We start from the raw sequence: 19615 nt of genomic DNA, 5'->3' as shown, positions 1-19615 counted from the left end.
AACACGGGGCCCCCTCAACGATAATAGGCCTGGAGTTGGTGACTAAGCTGAAGTATCTGGGCATCTGGATATCTGGGGACGCAAGTCAATATGCCAACGAGAATTTGGCACCACTATTGTCGAAAATGAAGACGAAACTTAATAGTTGGTGTGGCCTCCCTCTCTCTGTGGCGGGACGCTGCAGCCTAGTAAAAATGATTTGGCAACCCCAAATACTTTACATTCTACACAACTCTCCAATTTGGATTAACCAGAAATGGTTCCAAATTATGGACTCGCTTATTCGGCAATTAATCTGGAAAAAGGGGCATGCTCGGATAGGCTTGCATACGCTGCAGCTCCCCGTCGCGGAGGGAGGGTTGGCCATACCCCACTTGGGTGCATACTTCCTGGCTGCCCAACTCCAGCACTTAGCAGGGGCAGGACTTCAAGAGGGGGGGTCTATAAATCATAAGTTGATGATGTTGGGAGCACCTCATAAACTGATTCCCGAAGCCCTGGAGGCTAATGCCCTTTTCTATAGCTGCCCCACTAACACTCTAATGAGGAAGGTATGGCAACAAGCAAAGCGCAAGCTAGGATATGCGGGAACAACTACCTATACCCCTCTATGGGTTAATCGTCACCTGCCCGAATTAAATAAGGTAGATAAAGCTCCGGATTGGGATAGCCAGGGGATTAATAGAATAGTGCATCTTTATGAGGGGAACGTAATGAAATCTTTTGAAACTATCAGACAGGAATTCAATGTCCCTAATAGGTTGTTTTACAAATACTTACAGTTGAGACATGCAATCCAAGCCCAATATGGGTCACTCACTATTGAGCGAACTGAAATTCCCCTGCTCCAGGCCCTTATAGATCATAGGCATGCAAAAGGCCAGATTTCGCGCCTATATATAAAGCTTAGAGGCAGTTTCCTGAAAGGTGAAGGCCCAGCCAAGAGTAGACAGGGTTGGATGGGGGATGTCGGCCCGATATCTCGGGAACAGTGGGCTAAAACGCTTGAACAGGGGCATTTGGCCTCTATATCTCCATTGCAGCGAGTGTCCCATCTGTTCCTCATATATCGGGCATATTACACCCCCCAGAAGTTATGGAAAATGGGGAGGAAACCTAGGGATGAATGTCCTAGATGTGGGGCACCGGGGGATCTCTTCCATATGGCGTGGAAATGCCCAAATCTGTACAGCTATTGGTTAGAAATAGTCATTAAAATAAATAGAGCCTTTAAGACTACCCTGAAACCCGAGGCCAGGGCCTGTTTACTGGGGATATTTGATGGGGTTAATATTCCTCTGTCAATCAAGCCATCTGTCCTGAAGTGCTTATATCAAGCTAGGCGACTGATAGCAATTAATTGGCAAGCTAGGGACCCCCCGGATACTGGACAATGGGTCAATGCAATTAACTCTCTAATATGGTGCGAGAGAGCAATGCTTATAAAGCTAAATAATTTAAGAAAATTCGAGATATTATGGTACCCTTGGCTGACTGATATGGGGTTCCCCCTGGAGTGAGGTTAATATATGAATGGCCTAGTACCCGCTGGGCGGGTGGTAGGGAGGACTTTCCTCCCTTCCTCCTTATGCGGAGCCCCCTCCTTTCTTTTTTTTTTTTTTTTTTTCTCTTTCTCTCTCTGGCCCATATGGAGGTGGCTGTCTGGCTGTGACTGGGACGGTTGTTGCTGGCATTGCGTGCTCGAGGTGGGGTGGGTGGGAGGGAGGTCCGGGGGGGGTAGGGGGGGGGGGAAGTGCATCAAGGGGGGGCATCGATGAGTAGGCGCTGCATAGCAGTTTCAGCGCACTAACTTGATCGGCACGTCATTTGTATCTTCTTTTCCTTCTCTATACAGTATAATATGGTTAGTTATGTACGGAAAATCTTTAATAAAATAGCATATTAATTGAAGCAGGGCAAGAAGGGGGATAGAGAGGGAGGGGGTAGGTTGGCGCTGGGCGGGGGGAGGGGGGCCTCGCCCCCACCCCATAACATCACTCCTAGACGGAGTGTTTGGATGCGGGGACGACGCCCTCGCCCCCCCCTTTTCGTCAATAATATATCTAATACTTAAGCCCAAATGTGATTTATGCTATGTTAACGCCACTAATCAATCGTATTTTGCCTTATGTCTTGGAATGTATTGGGCTATGCTACCCCGGTCTTGTAATTTATCTTTTTTGTATTTGTGAAAATCTCAATAAAAATTATTGAAAGCAAAAAAAAAAAAAAAAAAACATAGGTTAAATTCTTATACAGTTATAATCACGATTATATGTTTTTCATAATGCTAATTCGTTGCTAAAACACTTCTTTTTATAATCACACTTTCATACATAATTTCTTTATGACAAAGTTCTTTAGATCATTAGATACTAAAATTATAACATCTCTTTGGTGACCTAAAAATATCACATATAGTTTGAATTACTTGAAGTACTTTTGAAATATGTCTGACTTGTATATCCTTCTCACACCATGTTTTGAAATGAACTTTGAGCTTCAAATGAATGTTTAGACGGCTGTGTCCTTCAAGTTTCTACAATTCACACAATCGATTTTGTTGATCTCTCACTTTCTGAGACAATGAAATATTTGTTCTGGTCATTTAGGTTTAATGACTGTTAGTCACAGGTACGTCCTAAGTATGGCCCAAACCTTGCCATATATATTTGCACAGCCTTCCTTGTCCATTCAAGGAGATAGATAAGAGTTTTTCTGGTGTTTGTGACAAAACATCCCTTTTGTTCAGGCAACATATTGTCTCAATACAGGCTTGTAGAACTTACGAGAATAATTAATCCCCTGAACCTTTGGAAAAACATGTGAGATCCTGTATTTTGCTTTGAAGTTCTCCAAGGGGGTCACAGTTCAATAATATCAACATTATAGTTCATCCACTTTTTTTTGGGCCTACTGAACTCTCTCATCTCTGCCAGTGAATATTAAATGTATTTCTTCATGAATTCACAACAGTGGGCATGGTACAGAAGATGTGAAGATGGCAGAGGCTGTGGTCATGGTACCGGAGATGTCAAGATGGCACAGGCTGCGGACATGTTACAGGAGATGTCAGAAGCTGTGGGCATGGTTCAGGAGATGTCAGAGGCTGTGGACATGGTTCAGGAGATGTCAGAGGCTGTGAGCATGGTACATGAGATGTCAAGATGGCAGAGGCTGTGGGTATGGTACAGGATATGTCTGAGGCTGTGGGCATGTAATAGAAGATGTCAAGAAGGTAGAGGCTGTGGGCATGGTACAGGAGTTGTGAGAGGCTGTGGTCATGGTACAGGAGATGTCAGAGGCTGCGGGCATGGTACAAGAGATGTCAGTGGCTGCAGGCATGGTACAAGAGATGTCAGAGGCTGCGGGCATGGTACAAGAGATGTCAGAGGCTGCAGGCATGGTACAAGAGATGTCAGAGGCTGCGGGCATGGTACAAGAGATGTCAGAGGCTGTGTGTATGGTAAAGGAGATGTCGGAGGCTCTGGGCATGGTACAGGAGATGTCAGAGGCTGCGGGCATGGTACAGGAGGAGATGTCAAAGGCTGTGTGTATGGTAAAGGAGATGTCATAGGCTGTGGGCATGGTACAGAATATGTCAAGATGGCAGAGGCTGTGGTCATGGTACAGGAGATGTCAGAGGCTGTGGGTATTGTACAGGGCATGTCAAGGCTGTGGGCATGGTACAGAAGATGTCAGACACTGTGGGCATGGAATAGGAGATATAGAAAAAAGAGAACATTAGTCTGCTAAGAGCAGGCTAACATGCAGTTACTAATGGCAACAATAAATAAATCTAAATTAATTGATTCCAGTTTAAATAACTTAACCAGTTTTATTAAAGTATCAAAAATAGAAAAAACCTGTGCAGTTCATAAAAATAATGGTTCTCAATCTAATATAATTAATTGTGTACCCACAGACAATAAGACAAACAGGAAATACATAAAACAACACAAAACTCTACTCAGGTCTGGACAAATTGCTTTAGTCCATTGCAACCCACGTATTAGATTACCTACTGAATATTACAGGGTCAAAATTCCCTATTTCTTCCAATTACTAAACAGTTAATCCATGGACTAGATCAATATTGAGTGGGGGAAGGGAGAGAGGGGATGAGGTAGATAGCTGAAAAATGACGTGTTCAATTCAGACAAATCCTATCTGTAGTTAGTGCTAATAATATTGCTATGATAGTCACATGTCTCCATCCCTTGGTGCTGGAAAGGTTAAACAATGTACAATAGTTTAACAATAGAAAAAGCCAATGCACAGTAGGAAATCCCTTCCAATCCGTGGCATTTAATTGTAACAGTCTTCTATTTAATCACTTCACCACACTTCCAATGCACATTCCAAAGCTGCCAGTGTCTTGTCATATAACGTCCTCCATCCGATAGTGTCCGCTGCGTACTGCGCATGCGCAGTACACAGCAACACAGATTCCGAAAATTGCCGAGGATGAACGGAGCCTGCGCCGTGAGTCCAGGTTCTATCCCCACTATCCAAGTGGACATAGAGTAGGAATAAAAAAGAGCAGGGCGCAGCGAGGCCGAGCCCGAAGCGTAGCGAGCGAAGCTCGCCCACAAGGGGCCCTCTAATATTCACAACTCTATGTCTGCTTGGATGGTGGGGCTACCACCTCCACTCACGGCGCAGGCGCTGTTCAGCTTCGGAGATTTTCCAAAGCTTCATCTGCTCCGTACTGCGCAGTACGGGTCGGACACTATTTCATGGCCGGACACTATACGGCAGAACACCGGCTGACTTATAATGTTTCAACAACTGGCAACAAGTTATCTCCTTTGTTTATTTAGGCAGACGAAGTAGCAAGACATAATGACATTACTAGTCTCTGATGTGATTAAACAGATAAGATTATCAGCTGCTATTTCAAAAGGAAACTCAAGTCAGATGCTGGTCAGCGAGTGTTAAAGAGGAAGTAACGGCTATTTAAAAAAAATGCAACCTACAAGGCAAAGGCATAATGAGCTAGTATGTATCCTCTGTCTTCATGTTCACCGCTGCCATGTATCCCGGAGCAACTTCCGGGTCTTGCTGCTCCAGCGCTGTGATTCACCGGAGCCGCAATGACGTCACTCCCGCGTATGCACACGGGAGCCGACACAAGCCGCATATCGCCATGATCTGCGGCCTGCCCAGTGCGCCTGCGCGCTGCTGTCTATGGCGCATACGCCTTAGACAGCGGTGGCTTTTTTTCTAAATATCTCCTAAACCGTATATGTTTAGGAGATATTTCTTGGACCTACCTATCTAGGCTTACCTGTAGGTCAAAGTGGTCTGTAAGGGTTTACAACCACTTTAATATGTATATCAGTACCACAGTCACCCGAGAATCACGGTGTCGGCATCCACTGCAGTATCCAACTGTAAATCACCTGGCTGCCTTTCAGCTGGTATCCCGTATGTTGGAAAGTAAAGTAGATCGCCTCCAGTCATATATCTGCCAATATATGCCAATAGTATTACACTGACACTGCATCAGTTGTTATCTCATTCAGTGTCAGTGTGATACTATCGGCATATTTTGGCAGATATATGACTGGAGGCGATCTACTTTACTTTCCAACATTGACTAAAATTTAGTTTATTGGATTTTTCTTATAAGAAAAGGTAGAAATACATTTTTTTCCAATATGTTTTGTCTTTTTTCATTTATATTGCAAAAAATTTAATTCCCAGAGCTGATAAAATACCACCAAAAAATCTCTATTTGTAGGGAAAAAGGACACAAATGTTGTTTATGTACAGCATTGCATGATCGTGCAATTACCAGATAAAGCAGCGCAGTACCAAATTGTAAAAAGTGCTCTGGTCATTAAGGGGGTAAAACCTTCTGGGGCTGAAGTGGTTAAGGTAAAAAAACCTTCATCCTTTCCATCCTCTGTAATAATTCCTGTAACATCCTAGTGTATGATCTATATCTATGGAGATGATATCTGATTGGTGGAGACACTAAAGAATGGGGGACTGAAGAATAAAGCGATTTAATGTGAAGTGTCCCCCATGTGAATGTAGAATCCCATTGTAAATGTGGAATATCCACCAATATAGTACTTGTATCTCTAATAGATCCCAGAAGTCTCAGCACTAAAGGCTGGAAATGTATATCCACCCCTCCCCCTACATTCTCTATAAGGGATCCTATTCCTGCCACAATCCGGTGATCTTCAATGGGAACTCCTGATTGGTGGACTTTAGGAAGGTGATGGAATATTGGGGTCACTGGGGGATCCACCATCAGAAATTCTGCTGTTTTATTTCATAAACCCCCCAGATCCTTTCCTTTATCTATCAATTTCAGAAGCCCCTCTATGAGACACTGTGTGAGGTCCTGCTTAATAACCAGGTACATAAGGGGGTGACTGAGCTGTCACAGCGCCCCCTCTTTATACTGTGTAGACATAAGTACTACAACAGCTTCACCTTTATCAGCTTCCCTAATAAGAAGATCTTTCCTCTGTATAACATTCTGTATATCCTGATATTCCGCTCTAGTGATGTTATGTTACTTTTCACTAAATGGTAATAATTCCTCATATTCATCTTATAATATAATATCATGTGTCTGGATTTGTCTCTGCAGGTTGGACGGATGTGGTGTGACTTCCTCTGGCTGGGATGATCTCCGATCCATTCTTATCAATAATCGATCCCTCATCAGACTGGAATTAACAGAAAATAATCTGGAAGACTCTGTAATAAAACTTCTATGTGAGGGGCTCAGAGATCCTGGCTGTACTCTGCAGAGTCTGAGGTGAGAATTATCCTATAAATGATATAATATTCTGCAGGATTCTGGTATAAATCTTCTATGTGAGGGATCCAGACATGTCACCTAGATGAAAGTTATACAAAGACAGACTTCTGATTGGCCGGTTACATTGGGAGGTCCTATCATAGTCCTTCAGGTCACTCGCTGTTATTGGCTTTCATCCCCTCCCCCCTCCACTGACTATCAGAGATCAGTCTTTGGCTGGGGTCACACTGGAGGTCACAGCGGGTCACAGCAAGGGGTCCGGTGCGTCTCCATTCACCATTTCAGGTCTGATTTCTGGCTGAATTTTGGGCTGAATTCGGACCTGAAACAGACCAGAAGACGCACAGGACTCCGTATTCTCTTCATTCAGTGACCAATCATAGACAGATGGTCCTCAATTAGAATCTGGAAGGACAGAGCGAGTCTCTAGACCAGAAGAGACCCCTAGATGCCAATAAAATCCCCCCATCCTTGTAGATATAAAATTGTCACCTCACTGAGCCTCAAAGAGAAGTCCTAGTCATTTCATCTACAAGCCCAGCAGGGGACGAGGCCGATACAAGGAGAAGACCCCGAACTGTCTGCCAGACATTGATTTATATCAGAGATCAGAGGAATCTATTTTATCTCTCATACAAAATAAAATATTAGTTGCAGAGAGATGGAAATAATTGCCCCTGATTGTAGACATGTTGGGGTACATGTACATATAACATTGTATGTGTAGTGAGGATAGAATCCAGGAGAACCCCCAGAATGGTTCTATGGGGTCTGATCACACCAGACAAGCACTGATTGGTCTTGTTGGGATCAGACTGACATGCCGGTGTTGGAAATCCAATCCTCATCCATCAGAACCATTCATGGTCCATTTAGCTCTGGTTCCTTCAGAACACAGGACCGGCTTGTGGGCTGGGCAGGGGACACCCCCCAGGGTTGATTGGCTGATGGCTAAACTCCACCCACATCCATAAATTGAGGATCCTGAGATATGGACGGGGTGATTCCCATGGTGCCGGTCTAACCGGTGAATAGCGGATGTTCCTGACATTTTCCTGTCACAGGATAATCCTCAGAAAAAGTTTATTTCTGTTTTATTCTCACAGCCAGACTGAGTCTGTCCTTTTGTCTTTGTTGTATTTTCTCTCATTCTTTATCTTTCTACATATTTTATACACTAAATAACAAACTAGTGTAGCTCTGCTCTATATTACACAGACAGACAACCTACCTGCAGACAGAGGTAAGTGTTACCACAACCCCAGTGTTACTATACGGCTGTGTAACTATGTAACAAACCACCTAACCACCTGATCCTGATACTTCCAAATAATAATTACACAACAAAATGATAATACAAAGCAAATACTACATAGAATATATGTCTGCTACTACCACAACCTCAGTGCTGGAACAATGTGCTGCACAATAATGAATTGCTATTAATACACTTTATACAGAAAACTAACAACTTTATCCCTGTAATTGTAGAAATGGAGTCGGTGAGGATTTCCTCTCAGTAGTGCCACATCCAAAAACTTGTTAGAAGCAAAATAAATACCCCTAAGGGGGGCTTTTATGGCACTTGTGTATATAAAGTGGTGCTCCGGAGAAATGTGACTTTGTAGATAAATCTCCCCCTATAATCCTCATGATTCATGTATTCTAGTAAAGGTTACGCTGTAATCCAAGGGCCACTTTCTATTTTTGCAGCATTGATTTCTTACTTCTGTAAGTCCCAGCAGGCCGCCGCCATCTCATGTGTGGGCATCTGAAGCCAGACTGTATCTCTTCCTGTATTCCATGGTTACCCAGCATGGACCTCCAGATCTCACACATGCTCAGAGCAGCATGAGCCGTGTAATAGGTTGTAGGTCAGGTTTCCATAGCAACCCCATACTATTGCCCCATCAAAATTGCCCCATTATACTGCCACCATCAAAATTGCCACAATCAAAACTGCCTCATCCTATTGCCCCCTTAAAATGACACCCATAAAATTGCCCCATCATACTACCGCAATCAAATTTGCCCCATCAAAATTGCCCCCATCAAAATTGTCCCATCAAATTTCTCCATGAAATTGCTCCCTTCAAAATTGCCCCACCCTATTGCCGCCATCAAAATTGCCCTATTATACAGCCACCATTAAAATTGTCAGGTAAAAATTGCCCCATAACAAATGCCCCATCATATTGCCCCCATCAAAACTGCCCCATCAAAATGTCCCATTATCCTGGCACAATCAAAATAACACCATGAAATTGCCCCATCAAAATTGACTCATCAAAACTGCCCTATGAAATTGCCCCATTATACTGCCAACATCAAAATAGCTCCATCAAATTTCCCCATAAAAACTGCCACATTATATTGTCCAATTATAAAGCCACCATCAAAATTGCCCCATCTTATTTTCCCCATAAAAACTGCCATCATCAAATCTGCCCCTTCAAATTGCCTGGTGAGACTACACTGATCAGCACCACTGGTGGGCACTGATTAATGGGCATTGTGGGCACATATGAGGTGGCTTTGTATTTCATTTTCTAAGACCCCGCCCACTGATTATTCATTGGAAGTGTCTACTTCTTCCCCACCCTGGAAGAACATTTAATTTTCTAAGACCCCGCCCACTGATTAGTTATTGGATGTGTCTACTTCTGCCCCTCCCTGGAAGAACATTTCACCTCTTTCCTGCTTCTCCCTCCAGTGTTCTGGGCTGTAATGGGACATTCTGGTGCTGTGATGATCTTTGCTCCGTTATCTCAACAAACCGAACTCTGACCTATCTGGAGATAACATTGGAGGATGATGAGAAGATGTCGGAGTCAGAAGTGAGACAACGTTGTGAGGTCCTCCGGAATGCCGGCTTCTCTGTGGATAGATGGTACGATCTGTTCTATTGGAGGTAACACACATACAAGTCTTAGAATGAGAATAGTAAAATGTAGACCACATTGGATGGGGGTGAGATGATGGAGATGAGATGATGGGGGTGAGATGATGGGGGTGAGATGATGGGGGGTGAGATGATGGGGGGTGAGATGATGGGGGTGAGATGATGGGGGTGAGATGATGGGGGTGAGATGATGGAGATGAGACAATGGAGATGTGATGAGATGATCAAGATGAGATGATGGGGATTAGATGATGTGGGTGAGATGATGTGGGTGAGATGATGGGGATGTAATGATGGCGGTGAGATGAGATGATGGAGATGATGGAGATGAGATGATGGGGGTGAGACAATGGAGATGAGGTGATGGGGGTGAGATGATGGAGATGAGATGATGGGGGTGAGATGATGGAGGTGAGATGATGGGGATGAGATGATGGAGATGAGATGATGGAGGTGGGACGTTGTTGGGAGGTCTTCTGACACCCTTGCTGCTCTGTAATGAAGATGGAAGGACGGGTGACAAACATTCTATACAATTTCTGTAGAGCCCATTGGAGGTCTCTGTAGTTATACAGATAATGAGAGAGATGATTGAGATTTCCTGTGCCAGTCACAGATTTCCCAGATGATGGAGAATTTATTCCTCATCCCAAGTTTTATCATTACAGATGGGGGATGGGGAGGATCAGATCCACCAATAATAATCTTAGTCAGGTCCTACAATCTTCCACAAGGCTTTACCTTTACAGAAAAATTCCCCCCATCCCCCGAGGTCCATCCAATGTGTCAGTATAACTGAGCCAATCAGATGTGTGTTCTCAGCCTGTACACATGACAGCCCAGCACACCCGGCATACAGTCTGCTATCCCAATGGTTGGATGTAGATGAGTGTGTGGCCCCTGCCATGGTGAGGGCCCCTCACTTTTCCATCATTCCTTACAGAGCACAGTCTGAGCCCCTACCCCCTTCCATCATCACAGCAACATTTCCTCCTCTAACACTCTCATTTTATTCTTCTATGAAGGGATGAAGGAGGCTGGATTGTATATATAAAGAGATGAAGATAAGAAGATGGTGTGTGGGAGCCCCTCCCCCTCTCAGGTAATACACGGATCCGGATATGAAGAGAATGTCCGGAATGGATGATATCAGAGTAAAGTCACATCAACTCTCAGCTTTTATTTTCTCTTTCTGATCCTTAAATATAGAATTCCAGTAATAGTAATCTTTCTCTTCTTTTCCTCTTCTAAATGGCGTCATTTCTGCTCAGTATTGCCCACTTCCTGTGTTGTTGTGTGACCGGTGCCCCCTTCACACCACTGATCTGATAGGGGCACCCGCGCATGCGTGCTCCCATCTATTGTACTATAAGCCTGCGGTGACACACTGGCTACACCGCACATCAGATCACCGCTACAGCTCCGCCTCCATTGTCATCTGATTGGAGCCCTGCCTCCTCTCTATGAGTGACAGCAGCCCCCGCACTTTCAGAGCTGCATGTGGATTGGCTCCTGGATGATGTTCTGTGACAACGGCACAAGGAACAAACATTACAACAAACTTTATTCATACAAAACACTGTCCTGTTGTGTCAAAGTTTACTGACAATACATTTTACTGACTCAATTTTCATTGAAAAAAATGGTTTATTCTGGTTTATTCTGTGTCCCCCCAGGACGATTCTGTGTCACCCCCCAGGAAGACTCTGTCACCCCCCGGGAAGATTCTCTGTCACCCCCAGGAAGATTCTGTGTCACCCCCAGGAAGATTCTGTGTCACCCCCCCAGGAAGATTATTTGTCACCCCAGGACGATTCTGTGTCCACCCCCAGGAAGATTCTGTTTTACACCAGGAAGATTCAGTGTCACCCCCCAGGGCATTGTGTGTTACCCATCTATTCTAGCAGCATTGCATGTCACCCATCCCACTGCAGATCATTACGTGTCACCCATCCCACTGCAGAGCATATTACATGTCACCCATCCCACTGCAGAGCATTACATGTCACCCAACCCACTGCAGAGCATTACATGTCACCCACCCCACTGCAGAGCATTACGTGTAGTCACTAGTGGTGGGCTGCACACCCTCTTGTTCATTCCATATCAGAACTTTTGAACATCACAAAAAAATAGACCTGAATGGCAAACCCCATTGTCCCAATTTTAAAGGCTTATATGCAACTAATTGGCCATAAAGAGGGTATGGGGGCCCGGGTACTCCCCTGGGGGACATCAATGAAAACATTTTTTTAAAACAATATTTTTTAAAGGAGCGGTGATTTTAATGATGCTTAAAGTGAAACAATAAACATTAAAAATTCCTTTAAACACTAGGGATCCCCGCTATAGCCGAACGACGGCTACAGCGCGGACCTACTTTGCCGGGACTACGTCTATTGACGTTGTCCCATACACGGGCGGCGTGCTCTGTGATCAGCAAGTCTATGAGACTCGCCTGAGCATGGATCGAAGCAAGGGGTTGATCTTGACCCCTTACCACGTGATAAGCTGTCAGCCAATGACAGCTGATCATGTGACACAACGGAGCTGGTAATCGGCTATTTTTTACTGAGGTGGCACTGGCAGGGGGCAGGTGGGCACTGGTAAGCTGGCCGTGATCGGGACTGTTGTCCCGATCATAATGTCCTGATCATGACCAGCTTACCAGTGCCCACCTGCCCCCTGCCAGGCCACCTCAGTAATAAAAAAGTGCCCCCCATCAGTGCCCATAGTGCCACACATCAGTGCCCACAGTGCCACCCATCAGTGCCCACAATCTGCCTCAATGGTGCTACACCCCAGTGCCACATATCTGTGCCCATCAGTGTCATCTACCAGTGGTACCTATCAGTGCCACCCATCAGTGCCCAGCAGTGCCACCTATCAGAGCCACCTATCAGTGCTTATCAGTCCCATCTATCAGTGGTACCTATCAGTGCCACCCATCCGTGCCATCTTATCTGTGCCCATCTTTGCCCATCAGTGCCGCCTTATCTGTGCCCATCAGTACTGCCTTATCTGTGCCTATCGGTGCCACCTTATCTGTGCCTATTAGTGCCGCTTTAACTATGCCTATCAGTGCCCACCAGTGCAGCCTATCAGTGCCCACCAGTGCCGCTTCATCAGAACACTTCAATGAAGGAGAAAATGACCTGTTTGCAAAATTTTATAACAAACTATTAAACATGATTTTTTATTTTGCATCTTTTTTTGTTTGTTTAGCAAAAAATAAAACTCCGAGCTGTAATTAAATACCACCAAAAGAAAGCTCTATTTGTGGGGAAAAAATGATAAAAATGTCATTTGGGTACAGTGTTGTATGCCCGCGCAATTGTCATTCAAAGTGCATCAGCGCTGAAAGCTGAAAATTGGTCTGGGCAGGAGGGGGTTTAAGTGCCCAGTAAGCAAGTGGTTAAATATAGTGCTGGGGGTGTCTTTACTCTACCATGTATAGAACCTGCTGCAGAAAAACTGACATTTATAAATAAATAAAAATTGTCATTTAAATAGTGTTTTCCTGCAAGCTTTCTTTTATAAATAACGGCTTGGGGTCCAGTCTGTATGATGAGGTCAAAATGCAGTGCACTGGGAACAAGATTAGAGGATTGTTGGATACATTCTGGTGTCTCTTTGGCAGACTTTGGATGGAAATAACACATTTTTGCACCACTTTGAGCAAGCCTTACTACTCTGCATCTGGCGGTGTGCTGCTGGCAGATGTGCTGCAAGGACCAGGGACACCCTGCACTATAATATCATCCCTGTCAGTGGAGGCTGCTGAGAGGACATGGGGCATAGTGGGGACAGAGTGAGGTGAGGAGGAGGGACATATTTGTGCCCCTTTTGTGTGGCTTTTAGGTGCTCTTGCAATGGGCTGAGTGGTGGAAGGTTAAATGCCTTTTCAAGCATGTGGTACCCAAATGGTTGGAGTTTTTGCGACACTCGATGTGCTGGAGACAAAGTTTGCAAATTGCAACAGTGCGATCGGCTGCACATGTGCAAAAAATTGTCCAGACATCTGAGCTGTGGGAAGTGGGCCGGGAGATGACAGCTCCACAATGTGATGGAATAGGGTGGCTGCTCTCTACTCTTCCATGATGGCTGCCTCGTTGGGGTTGTGCCTCACCCACACTTTCCTCCTCTTCTCTATCTGGCACCCAAGTCACATCAGTGACCTCATCATCATCATCATCTCCTCCATCCTCATTACCACCGGAGACAACTTGGCAATACGCTGCAGCTGGGGGAACGTGACTGCCAATTTGTGTACCAGTGTTCCTCCCTCTCTGTAGGCTCATGTTCCTGCCTTCCTCAACCTCAGAACCAACATCTGAATCCAGTAATGGCTGTGCATCTTCAAGGAGCAAGTGGCTGACGCTGTGTTCAAATAACTCCGCTGACTCCTCCATGCCCGATGCTGGGGCTAGGGCAGGAATAGATGTGGACAAGTAGGCAGAATAAGCTGCTCTGGCAGCTGCAGGGGACTGCGCACTAGTCTCTGCTAGGGTGACGGAGGATGAGGATAATGAGGAGGATGACCAAAGATGAGGAGGGTTTAGTAAGCCAGTCTACCACCTCCTCTGCATGCTGTGACTGGATAGCACGGGCACCATCACTAAACAGAGGAAATGATGTCCTGCCTGAGGACTGACCACGTCCACCTTTGCCTGTGGTCACATACGCTGCTGGACCCCTCACAGTGCCATGGGGAATGTCTGCCGCTCCTTGTTGTCCTCCCAGACATGATGGGGGATTATTACCCAAACTTATTATAAACTGGGAAATGTGTGATTGGATGCACTTTATTCAATGAAAAGTGGTGTTTGGTGCACTTTATATTGAGGACTTCCGCTGACAGAAATGTAAAAACTATAAAAAAAAGGGGGACACCAACGTCACAGTCAGAAAAACTGCAGCTCACAATTTAAAAAAAGGGGACAGGAAAGAAAAAAAAAAACATGCAGCAACCAAGAAGAAGGATATACAGCACTAAATGTTATGTGGTGTTAAACACTTTACTGCACAACACACTACACTATACTCACACACTACACTATACTCACACAACATACTCACACTCTACACTCAGAGTAACAATAAATGAACACACTAACTCACTAGTAGTAAACTGAGCCCGGCTCTATATATCTCCACTCCAACACTGCAAAGGCTTCCTATGAGAAGGAACCATTTATAGTGGGGGTGGGACTATGAGCACTGAGCCCTGGTTGGAGAAAGTCATCATAACTTTGTCCAATCAGGGCCCTGAAAGTGCTAATTGGTGAAACCTTGCACCTGACCACTGGCTTCATCCAATTAGGTCCTCTAGAATGCACTGAGAAGCTCACAGTGCATTGTGGGGCGCTCAGCGAGCAAATATCCCGCTGAGCTAACTGAAAATTTGGGTGTTTGCCGAGTGGGTGAGCAGGTGATGTTCGGGGGGAACTTTTGCTCGGATAGAACTGTTGGCCCATCTCTAGTGCTGATCAGTCCAGTTCCTGGATTCCGGCTTCTCATCACTATAAATCTGGATCACTTCCTAACAGAAAATAATAAAACCCGTCCTGGCTGTTCCAGGGATGGGAATGGGGCCGACCTTCAATATTCTGAATACAATCGTCTCCTCAGTCGGCTCTGCTGCTGATATTGGGATCTGCAGATCTTCCTCAGGTCACATGATCCCAATTCTTCTGTGGATGGGAAGTAGCCAAATTACTGATATGACGAGTCCCTGTGTAACATGGAATGATAGTCACATCACATTCACATATATATGTATTGGTGACACATTTCATGGAATGTATACAATGTAATATCTCCGTGTACAATTATCTCTTGTAGACGGCCAGAGATTTGTCTGGTGATTGTGTCCCGGTGTTGGGTCTGCTGGACCTCTTCCATGTATAGAGGATCTCCTCACCGACACCCCAGATTTCTCTGCAACCCTCTAAAGGAAAGTCTTCTACTCTTCATGGATATAATGGTCGCCTCCCATTGTGAATTCCCTCTTCTCCCCTCTGTAGGATTCCACACTTTCCAATATTATCAATACTTACTATGATGGTGATGAGGATCCGACTCGTTATTAGGACTCATTCATGGTGGGAAAAATACATTTTCTAAAGTTTCTCATTAATAAAAGCTGACTGGAGCAATCACTAATACAGAGAAAGAGACCACATCTTCCTCTTACTGCTGTCCTACTCCTCTCCATCCTCCATAATCCTCTCCATCCACTATACTCCCCTTCATCTTCTATACTCCTCTCCATTCTCTATACTCTTCTCCATCCTCCATAATCCTCTCCATCCTCCATACTACTCTGCATCCTCAATACTACTCTCCATACTCCTCTCCTTCATCAATACTCCACTCCATCCTCCATACTGCTTGCCACCCTCTCCATCCTCCATACTACTCTCCATCCTCCTCTCCATCCTGCATACTCCTCTCCATCCTCCTCCCTACTCTTCATCCTATCTCTCTCTCTTCACCCTACATTCCCTCCTCTCCCTGCACTCTCTTTCATTACATGTTCTCTCTTTATTCCTGCACTCTCTCTGCCCTTTCTCCTCTCCCTGCACTCTCTCTTCTTTTCTTGCACTCTCTCTCTTCTCCCTACATTCTCTCCTCTCCTTGGACCCTCCCCTTCCTGCACTCTTCTTTCATTGCATTTTCTCCTTTGCCTGCTCTCTCTCTCTCTTCTCCCTGAACTCTCATTCCTCTCCTTGTATGTAATAAATTAAAGCAGCTCTATATAACAGCATTCCCGACTCCCAGTGTCTCTCTCTGCATGTCTTTCTCCATGTTGCTGACATTATCTTGTATAAGAACAGAACCCGATCCATCAGCAATCCCAAGGAGAGACGGAGATCTCATAGCCGGCTCTCTGCTGCCTTATATCAGAGTTTTTCTTCCACAACCAGAACTTTATCCCCCTGAATGACAAGCTTAGCCAAGTCATCCCATTTCTAGAAGTTCATCTTTACTTCTGCCAACTCCCCCATCTCTGCTCTGCATGACTCTCTGCCAACACGGCTCCTAAGATTTCATTGTGCCGAGTCCGTTCAGCCGCTTCGCCTTTCACTGACAACTTGCTGCAATTTTTATTATATCATCTAAACGGATTTATCCACCGATTGTTCTGATTACATTTCAAGTCTGATATATTGTATATGAGGATCATGTATTATTCCCGGAGGATTTCATGTCATGGATCATTACCCAAAGAGATATGATTATCCCGATTGATTATTGGGCCACCAATATTATTACCTGGTTATTGGAAGGTGTTATTCTCTATAGATTTACCCATTGAGGTTTTTTTACTCATCAATAAAGTTTTTTTTATATTTTGTTAACATTATTCTCTCCCTTCTAGACATGTGCATTCGTTTTCGTCCGAATGCATTTTTGTCCAAATTTCAGCTATTTTCGTTTTCGTTTTGACAAACGATAACGAAAGCACAGAATCCGAAAAACGAAAGATCCAACATAAATAAATGCTTTATTTTCGTTTTCATTGTTACAACAGTTCAATTTAGAATAGGAGATTCAACGTGACTCTGACAATAACAATCTGTCTATAGAACCTGTGGTCGAATGTGCCTAACCTTACCTCTATTAGTCCAAGATTATATAGAGAAAATATTCGACAGAGAAAAAAGATTTGACAGAGAGAAAAGATTCTGCAAGTTACTGTCCTAAAAAGTGTTTGGGGACCTGGGTCCTGTCCCAGGGGACATGTATCAATGCAAAAAAAAGTTTTAAAAACTGCAGTTTTTTCAGGAGCAGTGATTTTAATAATGATTAAAGTGAAACAATAAAAGTGTAATATTCCTTTAAATTTCGTAGGGGGGGTTGTCTATAGTATGCCTGTGAAGGGGCGCATGTTTCTGGTGCTTAGAACTGTCCCTGCACAAAGTGTCATTTATGCAGGAAAAAAAGTCCTTTAAAATCACTCGCAGCTATTATGAATTGTCGGCTCCGTAATACAGAGAACACTCATTGAAAGTCATTGATAAAAAATAAATAAATACATTTAAAAAAAGCGTGGGGGTCCCCCAAATTCAATTACCAGGTCCTTCAGTTCTGGTATGGATATTAAGGGGAACCCTGCCTCAAATATAAGAAAAAAATTGACGTGGGGTTCCCCCTAAATATCCATAACCAGACCCTTCAGGTCTGGTATGGATATTAAGGGGAACCCCACGTCAAATGTAAAAAAAAAATTGACGTGGGGTCCCCCTAAAAATCCATACCAGACCCTTTATCCGAGCACGCAACCTGGCAGGCCGCAGGAAAAGAGGGGGGATGAGAGAGCGGCCCCCCTCCCTTCTGAACCGTACCAGGCCACATGCTCTCAACATTGGGAGGATGCTTTGGGGGTCTGTGACCCCTCAAAGCACCTTGTCCCCATGTTGATGAGGACAAGGGCCTCATCCTCACAACCCTGGCCGGTGGTTGTGAGGGTCTGCGGGCGGGGGGCTTATCAGAATCTGGAAGCCCCCTTTAACAAGGGGACCCCCAGATCCCGGCCACCCCTGTTTGAAATGGTAAGGGGGTACAAAAGTACCCCTACCATTTCACAAAGAAAGTGTAAAAAATAGTTAAATAAGACAAACACACTTTTGAAAAATTCCTTTATTAAAAATAAAAAATAAAAAAAAAGATTCCAGCGGCGGTAATCCACTCTTGTTATCCAGCGTCGGACGGTCATCTCTCCAGCGATGGCTCATCTCATCCAGCGCAGCGTATCCATCCTTCTTCTGTCTCTGCGGTGGAGACACTGCAAGGATTCTGGCGGCCTGACGTTTCTTATATACGGAGGGTGGGGCCACCCGTCACCTGACCCTGCCCCCTCTGATGCAAGGGGAAACCTGGGGTTCCCTGTGACGTATGGGTGACCCCGCACCCCTCTGATGTAACACAGGCAGGTTTCCATTTCATCAGAGGGGGCGGGGTCACCCATACGTCACGGGGAACCCCGGGTTTCCCCTTGCATCAGAGGGGGCCGGGTCAGATGACGGGTGGCCCCGCCCTCCATATATAAGAAATGTCAGGCCGCCAGAATCCTTGCAGTGTCTCCACCGCGGAGACAGAAGAAGGATGGATACGCTGCGCTGGATGAGATGAGCCATCGCTGGAGAGATGACCGTCCGACGCTGGATAACAAGAGTGGATTACCGCCGCTGGAATCTTTTTTTTATTTATTTATTTTTAATAAAGGAATTTTTCAAAAGTGTGTTTGTCTTATTTAACTATTTTTTACACTTTGTAAAATGGTAGGGGTACTTTTGTACCCCCTTACCATTTCAAGCAGGGGGGCCGGGATCTGGGAGTCCCCTTGTTAAAGGGGGCTTCCAGATTCTGATAAGCCCCCCGCCCGCAGACCCTCACAACCACCGGCCAGGGTTGTGAGGATGAGGCCCTTGTCCTCATCAACATGGGGACAAGGTTCTTTGAGGGGTCACAGACCCCCAAAGCATCCTCCCAATGTTGAGGGCATGTGGCCTGGTACGGTTCAGGAGGGAGGGGGGCCGCTCTCTCGTCCCCCCCTCTTTTCCTGCGGCCTGCCAGGTTGCGTGCTCGGATAAAGGGTCTGGTATGGATTTTTAGGGGGACCCCACGTCAATTTTTTTTTTACATTTGACACGGGGTTCCCCTTAATATCCATACCAGACCTGAAGGGTCTGGTTATGGATATTTAGGGGGAACCCACGTCAATTTTTTTCTTAAATTTGAGGCAGGGTTCCCCTTAATATCCATACCAAACCTGAAGGGCCTGGTAATTGAATTTGGGGGACCCCCACGCTTTTTTATTTATTTATTTATTTATTTTTTTATCAATGACTTTCAATGAGTGTTCTCTGTATTATGGAGCCGACAATTCATAATAGCTGCGAGTGATTTTAAAGGACTTT

At 45.0% G+C, this 19615-nt stretch overlaps 1 protein-coding gene across 3 annotated transcripts in view; it reads left to right on the top strand.

Annotated features, from left to right (window-relative positions):
* LOC143963524 (NACHT, LRR and PYD domains-containing protein 3-like) overlaps nt 1-15948 on the top strand; it is a 121117-nt gene extending 105169 nt beyond the window's left edge. For all 3 annotated transcript variants that reach the window (XM_077473196.1, XM_077473195.1, XM_077473194.1), the window contains 4 exons: nt 6614-6784; nt 9501-9677; nt 10715-10791; nt 15534-15948. In XM_077473196.1, coding sequence (XP_077329322.1) covers nt 6614-6784; nt 9501-9677; nt 10715-10751 — 385 coding nt within the window. In that variant the 3' untranslated portion in view covers nt 10752-10791; nt 15534-15948. The remainder of the gene's footprint in view (nt 1-6613; nt 6785-9500; nt 9678-10714; nt 10792-15533) is intronic.
* The last annotated feature ends 3667 nt before the right edge of the window (nt 15949-19615 follow it).

This window comes from Lithobates pipiens, unplaced genomic scaffold (assembly GCF_037356315.1).
Source record: "Lithobates pipiens isolate NorthernLeopardFrog02 unplaced genomic scaffold, aLitPip1_a1.2 Scaffold_8, whole genome shotgun sequence".
Lineage (NCBI taxonomy): Eukaryota > Metazoa > Chordata > Amphibia > Anura > Ranidae > Lithobates > Lithobates pipiens.
This window is presented reverse-complemented; position numbering and strand designations above follow the sequence as displayed.